At 51.2% G+C, this 16950-nt stretch overlaps 2 protein-coding genes across 4 annotated transcripts in view; both read left to right on the top strand.

Annotated features, from left to right (window-relative positions):
* The first annotated feature begins 1535 nt into the window (after positions 1-1535).
* The window catches only part of LOC129475920 (dehydrogenase/reductase SDR family member on chromosome X), a 318446-nt gene continuing 303031 nt past the window's right edge, over positions 1536-16950 (top strand). Inside the window, exon 1 of the mRNA XM_055269660.2 lies at positions 1536-1684. Within this exon, the coding sequence (XP_055125635.1) occupies positions 1576-1684 (109 nt within the window). The 5' untranslated portion in view covers positions 1536-1575. The remainder of the gene's footprint in view (positions 1685-16950) is intronic.
* On the top strand, positions 1541-16062 carry ZBED1 (zinc finger BED-type containing 1). 3 transcript variants are annotated; one of them, XM_055269657.2, is made up of 2 exons: positions 1541-1684; positions 11721-16062. In XM_055269657.2, the coding sequence occupies exon 2, from the start codon at positions 11771-11773 to the stop codon at positions 13853-13855; it is 2085 nt and encodes a 694-aa protein (XP_055125632.1). In that variant the 5' UTR covers positions 1541-1684; positions 11721-11770; the 3' UTR covers positions 13856-16062. The 3 variants fall into 3 exon arrangements, with proteins under 3 accessions (XP_055125632.1, XP_055125631.1, XP_055125633.1); XM_055269656.2 differs by having other exon boundaries at positions 1544-1684; positions 11718-16062; XM_055269658.2 differs by lacking the exon at positions 1541-1684 and adding an exon at positions 1829-2190 and having other exon boundaries at positions 11718-16062.

Below are 16950 nucleotides of genomic sequence, written 5' to 3'. Positions count from 1 at the left end.
GTCCTTGCAGCTGTCCAGAGTCCTCTGTGGGAGCCCTGGTCCATAATCCTGGCGCGGCTCTGGGTGGTTGTCTGGGGTTCCCTATGGGGTCCAAGTCCTTGTGGTCCCTGCTGAGGTCTGCGTGGGGTTACATGATTCTGGCTAAGATGGGGAGGGTGGTTCCCGTGGTGGTCCTGGTCCCCTGTGGGGTCTGGGTAGGGGATCTGTGATCCCATGGTGGGGGTCCTGGCTGGGGCCTGAATGGAGTTCCATGGTCTTGGCTGGAGTGTGGGGTCTTGGGGAGGCAGTCTCAGCTGCGATCTGTAGTCCTGGGGGGCGTCCTGGCAGGGGTCTGTGGTCTTGTGGGGTGCTGGCTGGGGCCTGTGGTCCGAGGGGTGGTTCTGATGGAGGTGGAGGTCCTAGAAGGGGGCCCCAGTAGGGGTCTGTGATCCTGGAGAGGGGTCCGGGTGGTGGGGGTCCCAGGGGAGGTCTGTGGTCCTGGGGGGTCCTGGGAGGATCTGTGGTCCTGGGGAGTCCTGGTGGAGGTCTGTGGTCCTGGTGGGGTTCTTGGGGGGAGTCTAGGGGTGCCCCAGTGGGGGGTCTGTGGTCTTGGGGATCCCAGCAGGGGTCTGGGGTCCTGGGGGGTGTTCTTGGGAGGAGTCTATGGATCTGAGTTGGGTGCTGGCTGGGGTCTGTGGTCCTGGGGGTAATCCTGGTAGAGGTCTGTGGTCCTGGGGGTGTCCTGTGGTACTGGGGTGGTCCTGGCTGGGGTCTGCGGTCCCTGGTGGGGGTCTTGGCTGGGGTCTGTGGTCCTGGGGACGTCCTGGCTGGGGTTGTTGGTCTTGTGGTGGTGAGGATCCCTGCTGGGGTCTGTAGTCCTGCGGGTAGGGGCAAGGGTCCTGGCTGGGGTCTGTGGTCCTGGAGGGGCTGTGGAGGGTTCCTGCTGAGGTCTGTGGTCCTGGGGGGGATTCCTGGCTGGGGTCTGTGGTCCCGGGGGTTGGGGGTGGGGGTTCTGGCTGAGGTCTGTGGTCCTGGCTGGGGGTGTGTGTGTGTGGGGTCCCTGCTGGGGTCTGTGGTCCTGAAGAGGGGGGATCCTGACTGGGGTCAGCGGTCCTGGGGGCGTCATGGCTGGGGTCAGTGGTCCTGGGGTGGCGTTCTGGCTGGGGTCTGTGGTTCTGAGGGGGAATTCTTGGCTGGGCTCAGTGGTCCTGAGGGGTTGGTCCTGGCTGGGGTCTGTGGTCCTGGGGAGGGAGTCCTGGCTGGGGTCTGTGGTCCTGGGCGGGGGCGGGGGTGGGTCCTGGCTGAAGTCTATGGTCCTTGCAGGGGGGGTTCCTGGCTGGAGTCTGTGGTCCTGGGGGGTTGTCCTGGCTGGGGTCGGTCGTCTGCTCGGGGTCCCGAGTCCTGCAGGCGGTGCGGGATTCCAGAGGGCCCGGGCGGGGTCTGGGGTAGGGGTGGGGGGGAGTCCCCGCAGGCCGGGGCGGTCCGGGGCGGGCAGGGGGCGGTCCGGGGCGCGCGCGTTTCCGCCGTCGGTCCAGGCGGGCGGGCGCAGAGTCCCGCGGGCGGCGCGGAAGCGGCGGCGGCGCGGCCGGGGCAGCCATGTCGCCATTGTCTGCGGCGCGGGCGGCCCTGCGGGTCTACGCGGCAGGCGCCGCGGTGATCCTGGCGCAGCTGCTGCGGCGCTGCCGCGGGGGCTTCCTGGAGCCAGGTCAGCGGGGCGGGGCGGGGGTCAGGGCAACGGGGACCCGGGTGGGCGCGGGCGCGGGCTGGCTCGGGGGCGGGGGCGCGGGGGCTCCGCGTGACCTTGGCGAGGCGGTGGCGCTCCCGGAAGTGGGGCTGGGCGGGGGTCCCGGTGGGGCCGGGGTTGGGGGGGGGGCGTGCGCGCCTGGGACCTCCCCGCCCCGCGCTTGTCGTCCCCGCCGGCTCTTCTGCGCGCCTGGCCCGGCCCGGCCCGACCCTTCGCTCCCCGCGCGTGTGGCCTCCCCGCCTGTACCGGGTCGGGCTCCAACCGAGCAGCCCCCGTGCAACCGCCCCCCCCGCGCACCCTGACACCTCCGGGCCATGGCCGGGGACCCGGGGGCTCGCACGCCCCGCGCCCAAGACCTCGGGCGGCTCTGCCTGCCGCCTGCTGTCGGCCAGTGACCGCGCGCCCCCGCCAGGCCCCGGACGGGAGGAGGGGGCGTCCCAGGAACCTCGACCCCCATCCACCCCAGGGTAAGTGAGGATGGGCCCTTCTCCGGAGGACATCTCCAGAGGGGGCCCAGAGGCGGCGTCTCGGGCACTGGGGAGCCACGGAGGTCTGGTGGGGAGGGCAGGCCCGTTAAGTGGCAACTTTGTTTCCTCGGCCTTTGTAAACATCTCTGAGTCACAGATCTCCAACTTTGCAGGACTCGTTTACTGTCTGAACTCATCAGTGAGGACCGCCACTGTGTTTTGTGTATGCAGATTACTTCTATTCATAGATTTGCAGGTTCAGAATTTATTAATTTTTTTTTCTTTTTTTGTAATAGGAAGTAGAGATGAAGTCTTGCTCTGTTGCCCAGGCTACTCTCGAACTCCCTGGGCTCAAGCAGTCCTCCTGCCTCAGCCTCCCAAAGTGCTGGCATTATAGGCACCAGCTACTGCATCCGACTACTGTTTTAAATTTTTGTAGACGGGGGTCTTGCTGTGTTGCTCAGGCTGGTCTCGAACTCCTGGGCTCAGGCGATCTTCCTGCTTTTGCCTCCCAAACTGCTGGGATTACAGGTGTGAGCTACCACACCTGTCTAATGTTTCCATTTTTTTTTTTGTAGCAATAGGGTCTTGCTACATTGCCCAGGCTGGTCTGAAAGTCATGGGCCGAAGCAATCCTCCTACCTGAGTCCCCCAAAGTGCTGGGTTTACAGGCGTGAGCCACCACACCTGGCTAATGTTTTAAATTTTTTGTAGAGGTGGCATTTCACCATGTTGCGCAGGCTGGTCTTGCACCTCTGGCCTGCAGCAATCCTCCAGTCTGGGCCTCCCAAACTGCTGGGATTACAGACAGAGCACCACTGTGCCTGGCCCATATTCTCAATTTAAACCTAGAAACCTGTAAACAATTATTTGTGAACTGGAATAAAGGGAATGTTAGTTCCATGTTAGGTTAAATGACACTTTGTTTCAAAAATAACAGTTTTCCAAAACAGAGCGTTCAGAGGGTCAGTGTGGTGGGGGTGGTGGTGTAGAGTTGCCCTGGATGTCTTAAATGTGCAGTCTAAGAAGAGGGCTGTTATTTCTGCCTCTGTAGACAGTTTCATGGCACGTCAGGAGGCCTCTGGAAGACACTACTGCACGCCTCTGGGAGACTGGGAGTCAGCCAGGCGAAGTGCTTGGGTGCCTTATTGTGAAATGACTTTTGACTTCCACTCTGCACCCACTGAGGGAACCCCAGGGGTCCCAGCGCCACGCTTTGAGAAGCGCGCCTGGAGTGGATGCTTTAAAATGAGCCTCACTCTCTCCCGCCTCTAGCCAGAGAAAGAGCTTTGAGTTTTCTGTGAGCTAAGCTTTTCTTTTTCTGCCAAACTGGCCTTCAGTATTTTTTTTTTTTAAACCCACTTAGCATAATTACAAGTGCGTAGAAGAAGGAGAGTAAAGGAACTGTAGTCAGGCTTTCGGAGGGCAGGAGGGCATGTTTGTTTGAAGTAAGTAATCAGTTGCAAGGTGAATGGTTTACAGCTGCTGAACAATTGTGTGGAGTCTCGCAGAGGATTATGTTTATCCGGGCAGTTTTGCTTACAGAAAGGTCCCCTTAAACCTCCTTAAGGGCCTGTGTGGGCCCTGGCAGAAGAGGCCGGGGTCCCTGCAGCAGCTCACCAAAATACTGGCCTTTGAAAAACTTGCTCTTTGTGCATTAGAAATGGGGGCTGGATTCTTTTTTTTCCCCCCATTTACTGATGAAATAACAACAGAAGGTTGTTAAAGAGGACAAGCTTCTGGTGAAGTCACGTGTCTGCCTAGGGACTCTGTACCCGGGTGTGTATCGAAACAGAATGGCCTTCTCTAAAGATTAACTTCAGTAGCTTGCCCTCATCGAGCCCCTTCCTGTGTCTGGATTAAAAATAATTTTCGATACCGGTGGAGGAATGCTGTTTTCCTTGGTCTGCTGGTGGCCAGCTTCCTAAACGGCATGTCTTATTTGCTTCTCTCTGGTAGGCCTTCGCTGTTGATGAGGAAACATTGAACTTTGTCCAGGGCATTTGAGCTAAGCTGTTTGAATAACCAAGAGGGCCAATTTCCCCACTGCAGATTGGAAGCAAGGGCAGTTTTTTCTTAGAACTTCCAAATGCAGCATGTTCTTAGGTATCTTACAAAGGAAATGCCTGGGTTACACCTTCCACATGAGTTGACTTACATGGCATGAGAAGGAAGAAATTGCGGCTGGAATCCACTCCTAAGTGGTGTCTTCTTACAGTTCATCATGGAAAAACAAGATAATTACAAATTAATCATAGATGTTGGTCATGCCTTTACAGAGTGGGTTTAGAAGCAAATTGAGAATTCCTATAAGAGGGTCTGTCTCTGTGTTCTTAAGACTGTCCACGCGGCCCATTCAGTAAGGTGTATCTGTTGGTTGGATTTTAAAAATAGATGATTTAATCAGTGCATTTAATATCCTAATATGGCATCAAAACTTGAACATTGGTATGGCCTGAAATCTGTTGAAAGTGATCGTATTGAGTAAAGAAAGTCTCTACCCACCAGTATTAATAACAGGGTGATCTGTTTAGAAATTACATTTTCTCTGATGCATCAGTGAGTTTTGCAAAGGAGAGAAAATTGATGGTACCTGTAGTCAAGTCCAGTTCCAATACTGCACAGAATTTTTCTTAAAAGTTCTATTGTAAATAATAGGCCACAGAATATTCCTTCACTTTCTGGGATGCAAAATGGACTCGTAAATGCTGTACCACAGGAGTGAGTATTTACAAAAAATATGCCAACTGGCCCACTTACAAAGCTATTTATAGAAGTCCTACTTTTCAAACTATTTTTTTTTTAACCTGTAAAGGGAAAGTTAATTCTTGTTGGTTTTTAACAGTGGCTATTAGAAATCAGGTAGAAGTAAAAACAGCAGTTTTCCAACTTCTTCTTTTTCTTTTTTTTTTTTTTTTTGAGACGAAGTTTCACTCTCGTTGCCCAGGCTGAAGTGCAATAGCATGATCTCAGCTCACCACAACCTCTGTCTCCCGGGTTCAAGCGATTCTCTTGCCTCAGCCTCCCGAGTAGCTGGTATTACAGGCATGTGCCACCACACCTGGCTCATTTTGTGTTTTTAGTAGAGATGGGGTTTCTCCATGTTGGTCAGTCTGGTTCTCAAACTCCTGACCTCAGGTGATCGTCCACCTTGGCCTCCCAAACTGCTGGGATTACAGGGATGAGCCCCTGCCCCTGGCCTCCAACTTCTTAATCATAGAATCCCTTTCAAAAAAATGAGGACCCCAGACAGTTTTTGTTTTTGTGGATTATAACAGTCAATAAGTCATCCTGTTAGACATTAAAACAGAAATTTAAAACATATTTAACTATTTAAAAGTAATGGTAACAGGCCAATTACTACCAAAAATGTATGTAATATATTTATTGTTTTTATATTTTATTTTTATTAAATATATATATTTTTAGAATAATTTATACTTTTCTATAAATATAAAATACAAATAAGTTATATTTATATAATTTAGATGTAAATAAAAACAATTGATATTTTTATATAAATATATAAATGTGTACATTTATGGGGCACAGTGTGATGCTTTGCTGTATGTTTGCATTGTGGAATAATTAAATCAAACTAATATCTATCACCTGCTATTTTTCCTTTGTGGTGGGAACATTTAAAATCTCTTTTAGCTATTTTTCTGTTTTTTAGTTCCATAGGTTATTGGGGAACAGGTGGTGTTTGGTTCCATGAGTAAGTTTTTTAGTGGTGATTTGTGAGATTCTGGTGCACCCATCACCCGAGCAGTACACACTGCATACAAGACATTTAAAATCTCTATTAGCGGGCTGGGCGCGGTGGCTCATGCCTGTAATCCCAGCACTTTGGGAGGCTGAGGCGGGTGGATTGCCTGAGCTCAGGAGTTCGAGACCAGCCTGGGCAATACAGTGGAACCCCGTCTCTACTAAAATACAAAAAATTAGCTGGGTGTGGCAGTGTGCGCCTGTAGTCCCAGCTACTTGGGAGGCTGAGGCAGGAGAATGGTGTGAACCCAGGAGGCGGAGGTTGCAGTGAGCCAAGATCGCGCCACTGCACTCCAGCCTGGGCAACAGAGCAAGACTCCGTTTCAAAAAAAAAACAAAAATAAAAACCTCTTTTAGCTATTTTGAAATATGTAACATACTATTAACTATAGCCACCACGCTGTGCAGTAGGTCACTGAAACTGATTTCTGCCGTCGAACAGAAACTTGGTACCCTTTGGCCATGTGCTGTATGTTTTTTAAAAGAAAAGTAATTGTCATTTCCAAAATAACAAAAACTTAGGGAGAAGAGTGGCTGAGTTTTAGGGTTTAGTCAGCCTCATCCACAAAGGGACGGACGGCAGCTGGCTCCTTCCTCTGCTTCTTCACACTGGTCTCTTGTGATGTGTAGTTCTGGTAAGAGTCATGTGAGGCATATCCACTGGCCTCTTATGGATGTGCAATTGGAAACGTGAAATCACTGGCCCCCTGAGAGCGTTTTGGGGAGTGTCCCCCCCAAACCCCCCCACCACTGGGGATGCTGCACCAGTCTTGAAGAATGAGGCAGTGAGAGGCTGGTTTGCAGCAAACTTTATTTGTGGCCTTGCTTGCACGGAAGCGCTGCAAGGGAGGAGGAAGGAGGAAGGAGGGTACCCACTGCAGAAGGCCAGCTCTGCTGTGGCTGTTACGTGGGTTCAGGTGGAACCCACCTACTATGTGGACGGTTCTTTACCTGGGAGTCCCATGGAATTCTGACAGCAGGAGACATGTGGGAGGGAGCTTGTTGTTTCTCCATCCAGGAGTCACTTGGTTAGGGGTTTGGGAATTTCGGCTCTCAGTACAAAACTTCGCTCCAAGTACTAGACCTGTTTCAGCCAAATAGTAATGATCATCATAATAGAATACAAACCTTTGTTCACCTAAATAATAACAATAATATTAATAATAATATAAACCTTCGTTCATGGTAGTGGGGCGTCTTTCAGCCCAATAATAACAACAACAATAGGAATAATGATAATAATAAAATATAAACCTTTGCTTCACGTCCTGGAACGTCTTTCAGCCAAATAATAATAATAATATTAATGATAATAGAATATAAACCTTTGTTGAGGGTACTGTGACTTCTTTCAGCCCAGTAATAATAATAATAATAGGAATAATGATAATAATGATAGAATATAAACCTTTGCTTCATCTCCTGGAACGTCTTTCAGCCTAATAATAATACTAATATTAATGATAATAGAATATAAACCTTTGTTGAGGGTACTGCGACCTCTTTCAGCCCAGTAATAATAATAACAATAGTAATAATGATAATAATGATAGAATATAAACCTTTGCTCCAGGTCCTGGGAGCTCTTTCAGCCTAATAAGAATAATAATAGAATATAAACCTTTGTTCACAGTACTAGGACCTCTTTCAGACCAATAATAGTGATAGTAAGAATAATTATAATGATAATAGAATATAAGCTTTTCTTCTAGGTACTGGGACCTCTTTCAGCCAAATAATAATAGTGGAATATAAAACTTGGCTCTAGGTACCAGAACCTCTTTTGAGCCAAATAGTAATAATAAGAATAGTATTAATAGAATACAGACCTTTGGTCCAGGTACTGGGACACCTGTGAGCCAAATAATAATGATAATAATAGAACATAAACCTTTGACTGAAGTGCCAGAACCTTTTTCAGCCAAATAATAATAAAATATAAACTTTTGTTCCAGGTACCCGGACTTCTTTCAGCCTAATAATAATCATAGAATATAAACCTTTACGACAGGTCCTGGCACCTTTTTCAGCCAAATAATAATAAAATAGAATATAAACTTCTGTTACTGGGACCTCTTTCAGCTTAATAACAAAAGTAATAGTAATAGAAGAAAAACCTTTGCTCCAGGTTCCAGAACCTCTTTCAGCCTAATAATAATAATAATAATGATAGAATGAAAATTTTTGTTCCGGGTATCGAGACCTCTTCCAGCCTAATAATAATAATATAATAATATAAACCTTTGCTACAGGTACCAGGACCCGTTTCAGCCAAATAATAATAACAACAATGATAATAGAATATAAACCTTTGCCCCAGGCACTGGGACCTCGTTTAGTCAAATAATCACAATAATAATAATAATAGAATATGGACGTTTGCTCCAGCTTTCAGGACCTCTTTCAGACAGATAATAACCGAGTATAAACTTTTCTTCCAGGTTTATATCGGGACCTCTTCCAGCCTAAAAATAATAGTAATAATAGCATATAAATCTTTTTTTTTTGTTTTCTTCTTTTTTTGAGATGGAGTTTTGCACTTGTTGCCCAGGCAAGAGTGCAACGGCGCGATCTCGCCTCACTGCAACCTCTGCTTCCCGGGTTCAAACAATTCTTGTGCCTCAGCCTCCCGAGTAGCTGGGACTACAGGCATGTGCCACCACCACGCCCGGCTAATTTTGTATTTTTAGTAGAGGAGGGGTTTCCCCATGTTGTCCAGGGTGGTCTCAAACTCCTGACCTCAGGTGATCCACCCACCTTGGCCTCCCAAAGCGCTGAGAGTACAGGCGTGAGCCACCGTGCCTGGCGCCAGCATAAAAATCTTTGCTACAAGTACTGAAACCTTTTTCAGCCTAATAATAATAACAACCGTAACAATAATAATTGGAATATAAACCTTTGTTACTGGTACTGGGACCTCTTCCAGCCTAATCATAATAATAATAAAAATGATAATAGTAATGGAATAGAAACCTTTCCTTCAGGTTCCAGAACCGCTTTCAGCCGCATAATAATAATAGTAATAATATAATAATAATAATAAATACAATGTAAACTTTTGTTTGAGGACTGGGACATCTTTCAGCCTAATAGCACAAATAATAATAATGAAGGTAAACCTTTTCCTCCCAAGTACCAAAACCTGTTTCAGCCAAATAATAATAAGATGATGACGATGATGATGGAGGATCTGATACAGCTGTGTCCTGTCACTCAGGTCGGACTTAGGAGGCCTCTTGAGATTCTTTTCCCCCTCTTTTGATTGTGTAATCCAGGGGCCCCACCCTAACTCGGCTGCAGAAGATGCAGCTTGGGGGTTCCTCGTTTTCTGGAAGTCCCGGTCGTGTTATTCATTCTCTTGGCTTGCCACCTAAGAACAAACCAGGGTGCTGGCATTGGTCACAGGACCCCCATCCTTGCACCCCAGTCTTGGGAAGTGGCACTGCTGGGCTCTGGCGATGCCCAGCTCACCCGGCATGTGGCGGCATCTCCCTAAAAAGCACTGGGCAGGCACCGTTGACGGAAAGCCAGCAACGCAGGCCGTGACTGCCCGTGAAGACGGGGGGCCTTTCTAAGACCTCCACTCGTTATTTGGGGCAAAATTAACCTTCAGAATACCTTGCTTTAATAAAGTACCAGAAACTGGAGGGCTTAAAACCATAGCTTATTCTCTCCCAGTTCTGGAGGCCAGAAGGCTGAAATCAAAGTGTCTCAGGGCTGCACTCCCTCCGGGGGGTTAGGCGGAGAATCCTTCCTGCCTCTCCCAGCTCCTGGGGGCTCCTGGGGTCCCTGGGCTTCAGGCCAGCCACATCATCACTCTAGTCTCTGCCTCTGTCTCCATGTGGCCTTCTCTGTGTCTGTGTCTCCTCTTCTTTTATAAGGACACCTGTCACTGCATTTAGGGCTCACCCGAATCCCGGATGATCTCATCTCCAGATCCTTAACTCATTAGATCTACAAAATTTCTTATAACCAAGTAAGATCTCAGTGCACATCCTGGGCTTTAGGATGTGGACAGATCTTTCTGCGGGCCACTGTTCAATCCACCATGATTTTATCTAGTTCATTCTGGAGGCTCTAGGGGAGGATCCTTCCTGCCTCTCCCAGCTCCTGGGGGCTCCAGGCGTTCTGGGCTTGTGGCCGCATCAGTCCAGTCTCTGCCTCCATCTCCATGTGGTCTTCTCCTCTGTGTCTGTGTCTCCTCATCTGTCTTCTATTAAGGACGCTGGTCACTGCATTTAGGACCACCCCAATTGAGAATAATCTCATCTTAAGATCCTTACCTTCATTATTAATACATCTGCAAAGACCCTTTTTCCAAACAAGGTCCCATACACAAGTACCAGGTAGATACAGATTTTCTTTGGTTAGGGGAGGACGCTTTTCAGCCCACTATAGTCATCACTGAAATATGCCTCCTTGCACCGACTGTATCCCAATACTCTGAACGTGCCTGGGTGGTGCATTTTGCTATTTACCCTCCTGAGCACTGTACTGGACACTTGCAGACACAATTACACCTTTTAACAAAGCCCAGCTGTCATTCTGGGCAACCCAGTCACAGAGGTGGCCTCCTGAGTGGCAGCTGGAAGGGCCTGTATGTGTGAGCATTCAACCTCAACAGGAACCCTGGGGACTGGCTTCTGGGTCATCTAAGCCTTCACACTGAGTGCCCGATGTTTGCACAGGTGTGATATTTGCCCAGTTGGGCCTTTCTGCCCACAGGTGTGACTGGACACAATAGGCATTTTGAGAAGTTCCAGGGATTGAGAAATCCATGCTTCTTCAGACGTGCTTACAGATCACGGATGCACCTGTGCCAAAAAAAAAAAAAAGCCTGTGACGTTCCACATGGCTTCATTTTAAACCATAAAGTTTGAGAAGAGTGTGCAATGCCTCTTAGCCATAGGAAAGCTGGCTTTAGCCAGATGGAGGTCCTGTTTGGCTTCTTTAATACAGTTAATGAAGCTCAGGTGGCGTTCAACAGAGATTCTTGCTGTGATGGTTGGCAGTGGGGGGTCTGCCTGGCCACTTGTGGACTCTTCTATGTAGGCTTCATCCCCAGAAAAGATCTACGCGACTTTCCCACGTGGCAGGTGCTTGGGAAAGCTCTTAGAACAGGAACAACAAGCCCCTGCGATGACAGAGACATTGTCAGGCCGGGTGCGGTGACTCAACGCCTGTCATCCCAGCACTTTGGGAGGCCGAGGCGGGTGGATCACCTGAAGTCAGGAGTTCGAGACCAGCCTGGCCAACATGGTGAAACCCCGTCTCTGCTAAAAATACAAAAATTAGCCGGGCGTGGTGGCAGGCGCCTGTAATCCCAGCTACTCAGGAGGCTGAGGCAGGAAAATCGCTTGAACCTGGGAGGCGGAGGTTGCAGTGAGCTGAGATCATGCCACTACACTGCAGCCTGGGTGACAGAGAGAAACTCTGTCTCAAAAAAAAAAAAAAAAAAAAAAAAAGTAAAGGCACTTGTCAGGTACAGCCCTGCACAAATGCCGTGCTCACTCGCAAACCTGTATGTTGACACGTGCGGCATCGCTGCAGTCGGATTAACGTGGAAGAAAGAGCGTGTTCCTGCGCTAGGTTCCCTCCTCCACTCTGCAAAAGTGACCCGCAAGGAAGGTCCAGCCGTCCGGCCCCAGTGCCCTTTGGTTGAAAGCGGAGCTGCCCTGGCACCCTGGCTGTCTCCCCGGCAGGGCTCCCATGCGTGCCTGGGTCCCTTCTCATGCTGTGTTTGTCTTGGCCCTTCTCAGCAGGTCCCCACGCATGAGCAGCCGTCCAGCAAGCAGGCTCCGGTGGAGAAGCAATGGAGAATAAAAGCCTGGAGAGCTCCCAGACAGACCTGAAGCTGGTGGCCCACCCCCGCGCCAAGAGCAAGGTGTGGAAGTATTTCGGCTTCGACACCAACGCCGAGGGATGCATCCTGCAGTGGAAGAAGATCTACTGCCGCATCTGCATGGCCCAGATCGCCTACTCTGGAAACACCTCCAACCTGTCCTACCACCTGGAGAAGAACCACCCCGAGGAATTCTGCGAGTTCGTCAAGAGCAACACGGAGCAGATGCGTGAGGCCTTCGCCACCGCCTTCTCCAAGCTGAAGCCCGAGTCGTCCCAGCAGCCCGGGCAGGACGCGCTGGCCGTCAAGGCTGGCCATGGCTATGACAGCAAGAAGCAGCAGGAGCTGACGGCCGCCGTGCTGGGCCTCATCTGCGAGGGGCTGTACCCGGCCTCCATCGTGGATGAGCCCACCTTCAAGGTGCTGCTGAAGACGGCTGACCCCCGGTACGAGCTGCCCAGCCGGAAGTACATCTCCACCAAGGCCATCCCTGAGAAGTACGGGGCCGTCCGGGAGGTGATCCTGAAGGAGCTGGCCGAGGCCACCTGGTGTGGCATCTCCACCGATATGTGGAGGAGTGAGAACCAGAACCGCGCCTACGTCACGCTGGCCGCCCACTTCCTGGGCCTGGGCGCCCCCAACTGCCTGTCCGTGGGTTCCCGCTGCCTGAAGACCTTCGAGGTGCCCGAAGAGAACACGGCGGAGACCATCACCCGGGTGCTCTATGAGGTCTTCATCGAGTGGGGCATCAGCGCCAAGGTCTTCGGGGCCACCACCAACTATGGCAAGGACATCGTGAAGGCGTGCTCCCTACTGGACATCGCCGTGCACATGCCCTGCCTGGGCCACACCTTCAATGCCGGCATCCAGCAGGCGTTCCAGCTCCCGAAGCTGGGGGCGCTGCTGTCACGCTGCCGCAAACTGGTGGAGTACTTCCAGCAGTCTGCTGTGGCCATGTACATGCTCTATGAGAAGCAGAAGCAGCAGAACGTGGCCCACTGCATGCTGGTGAGCAACCGCGTCTCCTGGTGGGGGAGCACGCTGGCCATGCTGCAGCGCCTCAAGGAGCAGCAGTTCGTCATCGCTGGGGTCCTGGTGGAGGACAGCAACAACCACCACCTCATGCTGGAGGCCAGCGAGTGGGCCACCATCGAGGGGCTGGTCGAGCTCCTGCAGCCCTTCAAGCAGGTGGCCGAGATGCTGTCGGCCTCCAAGTACCCCACCATCAGCATGGTGAAGCCGCTGCTGCACATGCTCCTCAACACCACGCTCAACATCAAGGAGACCGACTCCAAGGAGCTCAGCATGGCCAAGGAGGTCATCGCCAAGGAGCTTTCCAAGACCTACCAGGAGACGCCCGAGATTGACATGTTTCTCAACGTCGCCACCTTCCTGGACCCCCGCTACAAGAGGCTGCCCTTCCTCTCCGCCTTCGAGCGGCAGCAGGTGGAGAACCGCGTGGTGGAAGAGGCCAAGGGCCTGCTGGACAAGGTCAAAGACGGCGGCTACCGGCCGGCCGAGGACAAGATCTTCCCGGTGCCCGAGGAGCCGCCTGTAAAGAAGCTCATGCGGACGTCCACGCCTCCGCCCACCAGCGTCATCAACAACATGCTGGCCGAGATCTTCTGCCAGACAGGCGGCGTGGAGGACCAGGAAGAGTGGCATGCCCAGGTGGTGGAGGAGCTGAGCAACTTCAAGTCCCAGAAGGTGCTTGGCCTCAACGAAGACCCCCTCAAGTGGTGGTCGGACCGCCTGGCCCTCTTCCCTCTGCTGCCCAAGGTGCTGCAGAAGTACTGGTGCGTGACGGCCACACGCGTCGTGCCTGAGCGTCTCTTCGGTTCCGCCGCCAATGTGGTCAGCGCCAAGAGGAACCGGCTGGCTCCCGCACACGTGGACGAGCAGGTGTTTCTGTATGAGAACGCCCGGAGTGGGGCGGAGGCGGAACCCGAGGACCAGGACGAGGGGGAGTGGGGCCTGGACCAGGAGCAGGTGTTCTCCTTGGGGGATGGCGTCAGCGGCGGTTTCTTTGGCATCAGGGACAGCAGCTTCCTGTAGCGAGGAAGCGGGTTGTCTTACAAGTCATCCCCGCAGCAGCCCATTGGATGCTTTGTTGTAAATACTTACCCGGTCAGCTTGGTTTTGAACCTCAGAGACCATCCACTGTCTTTGACACCTAGAAGGTGGAAAAAGAGATTCGAGAAGCGAGAGAGGGTCGGGTGCGGTGGCTCCCGTCTATAATCCCAGCACTTTGGGAGGCCGAGGTGGGCAGATCAACTGAGGTCAGGAGATCGAGACCAGCCTGGCCAACATGGCGAAACCCCGTCTCTACTAAAAATACGAAAATTAGCCAGGCATGATGGCACGTGCCTGTAATCCCAGCTACTCTGGAGGCTGAGGCCAGAGAATCGCTTGAACCTGGGAGGTGGAGGTTGCAGTAAGCTGAGATTGCTCCACTGCACTCCAGCCTGGGCGACGAGAGTGAGGCTCTCAAAAAGAAAAAAGACACAAGAGAGGTGGCTTTGAGTGGGTTTCATTTCCTCCCCATTCCCGGTGCCCTGACGACTTCTGCTTGGGAATTGCCAACGCTCAACTCCTTGCGTGCAGCAGAGCCTAGAGGAGCTGTTGCTTCTTTCACAGATACTTAGGACCCACACCATGTCTGATTCAAGTTCTCCCTGGGAGGGTTTAGGAGAAACGCAGGAACATTCTGGGTGGCATCGAAGGAGCCTTTCCCAATCATCATGTGTGACTTCTGCGAGGTCCAGATCGCTGAATTCATGTTTACATTCTCATGCAAGCGGGGACCTCTTGCTTCTGGGAAATGGGGAAGAGACCTTTTAGGCAAAATGCCCTTCTTAAAAAGAGAGACCTTTTTTTTTTTAAATGTTCGGTTAAAAATGTGACAGATGAGTACAAAAATGCAGGCACTTAACAAAAAGCAAAAAGAGAAAAAAAAGGTGTGGAATGTGTTGTATTTTCGACAGGTTGCTGCGGGAGAGCCTGCTCCCTGCTCCCTGCTCCCTGCCAAAATTCACTTTGCAGAATTGGTACTTAAAACTGAGCGGTGGCCGGGCGTGGTGGCTCACGCTGAGGTCAGGACTTCGAGACCAGCCTGGCCAACCAACATGGTGAAACCTCGTGTCTACTAAAAATACAAAAAACTAGCCAGTTGCGGTGGCATGCGCTGTAATCCCAGCTACTCGGGAGGCTGAGGCGGAAGAATCGCTTGAACCCAGGAGGTGGAGGTTGCAGTGAGCCGAGACTACGCCACTGCACTCCAGCCTGGACGACAGAGTGACTCCGTCTCAAAACAAAACAAAACAAAACAAAAGTGGGTGGCTCACGGGTCCGGAGGTTATGTCTTCGGTGTCTCAGTCCTAAAAGTCCAGTTCCCCCATGCGGCCAGCTTTTCCACATAGGGTGTTTTTGATTTGATTACCGGAAATGACTCTTGATTTTTCTCTTTTAAACTCAATACCATAGGGGAAACGAATTTTAAAATACTGCCCCCGGAGGGGTTGTCCGTGGCTGCATTCTTGCGAGTTGCTTTCTGTCATTCAGGGAAACAGAAAGACGTTTTCCAACATGTAGAACTGCTTTTTAACTGGAGGAAAAATACTTCACGAGGCTTAGCATATTGCTTGGATTCTACGTGCAGCGGGTTCTCTGCCTCCGTGAAGACAAGCTGGGCTGGGGAGGACGCTATCTAGGAGGGATGACCCCACTCATCCCCAGGCAATGTTCTGCCGAGACGCCAAGAACTCTGGGTGTCAGAGGGTGAAGCAGGAACTACCTGCATTTCACAGCTGCTGACTTCTCAGGGCTACAAGCAGCACAGAATTATCCTTACGTCCTGAGCCGGTTTAAGTCTGTAGAAAAGGAAGCGCGGGAGAAATCCACATAACCTTTGCTTTCTTTTTCAGTGAAGCGGTTCTGCCGCGAACTTGGAACCCCCAGCTCCGGTGTTCTCAGCAGAAGGGCAGCTGGGACACAGTGGGGCAGGCTTTGGGGTTGCTCTCTGTTCTGCCCCGAGGCTGGGGACGCAGGGCAGCCCATGCCTCCGTGGCCTCAATTCTGTAGCATCGCCAACGTTCTCTTTACGTCTCTAACAATCGTTTGCTTTTCGTCACTCACGTGAAAAATGTGAACTGCTCCTGCTCTGTCTTCATTTTTATTTTTAAGCCATTGTTCCCCTCCTGAATGGTTGCCTCTTATTTAATGCTTTAAAGTTGGACTGTTGTTCAATAAACCAGAGAAATAAATTAGCTCCTCATTCATTTGTCTGCCGCGTGTCCGTCTGGACTGCAGTTTGTCTGAACCCCTTGATCCTGGGAGTGGAGGGAGGTTTTTTATTATTATTATTCTTTTTATTTTTGTTGTAGTCCTTGTTTAAAGCAACTTTTTCCAGGGCACCCACGGTCAGTTCTGTGCTCCTCTTTCTCGTCTGTAAATCCTCAAGTTATGATGTACTTTCGGGTGTTTTGGCATCAAAATTTCTAAGTGAATAAAGCCGGCAGCTGGTGAAAACATTCTCCGGGAGCAGAGATTTTCGCCGGTTCCTTCACTTAGTGGACAGTTGTATAAACGGAGGCCCGATGGACGAGGCAGCCTGGATGGGTCCGCATGGCATCAGCGCCTTCCCTCTCCCTCGAGCCTCCTTGTCTCCCCTCTCTTCCTGTCTTCCTCACCTCCTCTCACATTGTCTCTTCCTTCCCTCCTCCTTCCCTCCAACCCTCCCTCTCTCCTTCAGCCAACCAATCCTTCCTTCCTTCCCTCCCTTCCTTCTCTCTTCTCTCCCTTCCTTCCCTCCCTTCCCTTCCCTTCCCTTTCCTTCCTTCCTTCTCTCCCTTCCTTCTCTCTCTTCTCTCCCTCCCTTCCCTTTCCTTCCTTCCTTCCTTTCTTTCCTCCTTCCTTCCTTCCCTCCCTTCCCTTCCCTTCCTTTCCCTTTCCTTCCTTCTTTTCTTCTTTCTCTCCCTTCTCTCCCTCCCTTCCCTTTCCTTCCTTCCTTCTCTCCCTTCTCTCCCTTTCCTTCCTTCTCTCCCTTCCTTCCTTTCTTCTCTCCCTTTCCTTCCTTCCCTCCCTTTCCTTCCTTCTCTCCCTTCCTTCTCTCCCTTCTCTCCCTTCCTTTCTTCTCTCCCTTCCTTTCTTCT

This window comes from Symphalangus syndactylus, chromosome Y (assembly GCF_028878055.3).
Source record: "Symphalangus syndactylus isolate Jambi chromosome Y, NHGRI_mSymSyn1-v2.1_pri, whole genome shotgun sequence".
NCBI lineage: Eukaryota > Metazoa > Chordata > Mammalia > Primates > Hylobatidae > Symphalangus > Symphalangus syndactylus.
Note: the sequence above shows the minus strand (reverse complement) of the source record. Positions and strands in the feature narration are given on the sequence as shown.

What these genes read in the sequence shown, in the direction of transcription:
- ZBED1 (XM_055269657.2), top strand. Translation starts at nt 11,771, where the DNA reads ATGGAGAATAAAAGCCTGGAGAGCTCCCAGACAGACCTGAAGCTGGTG.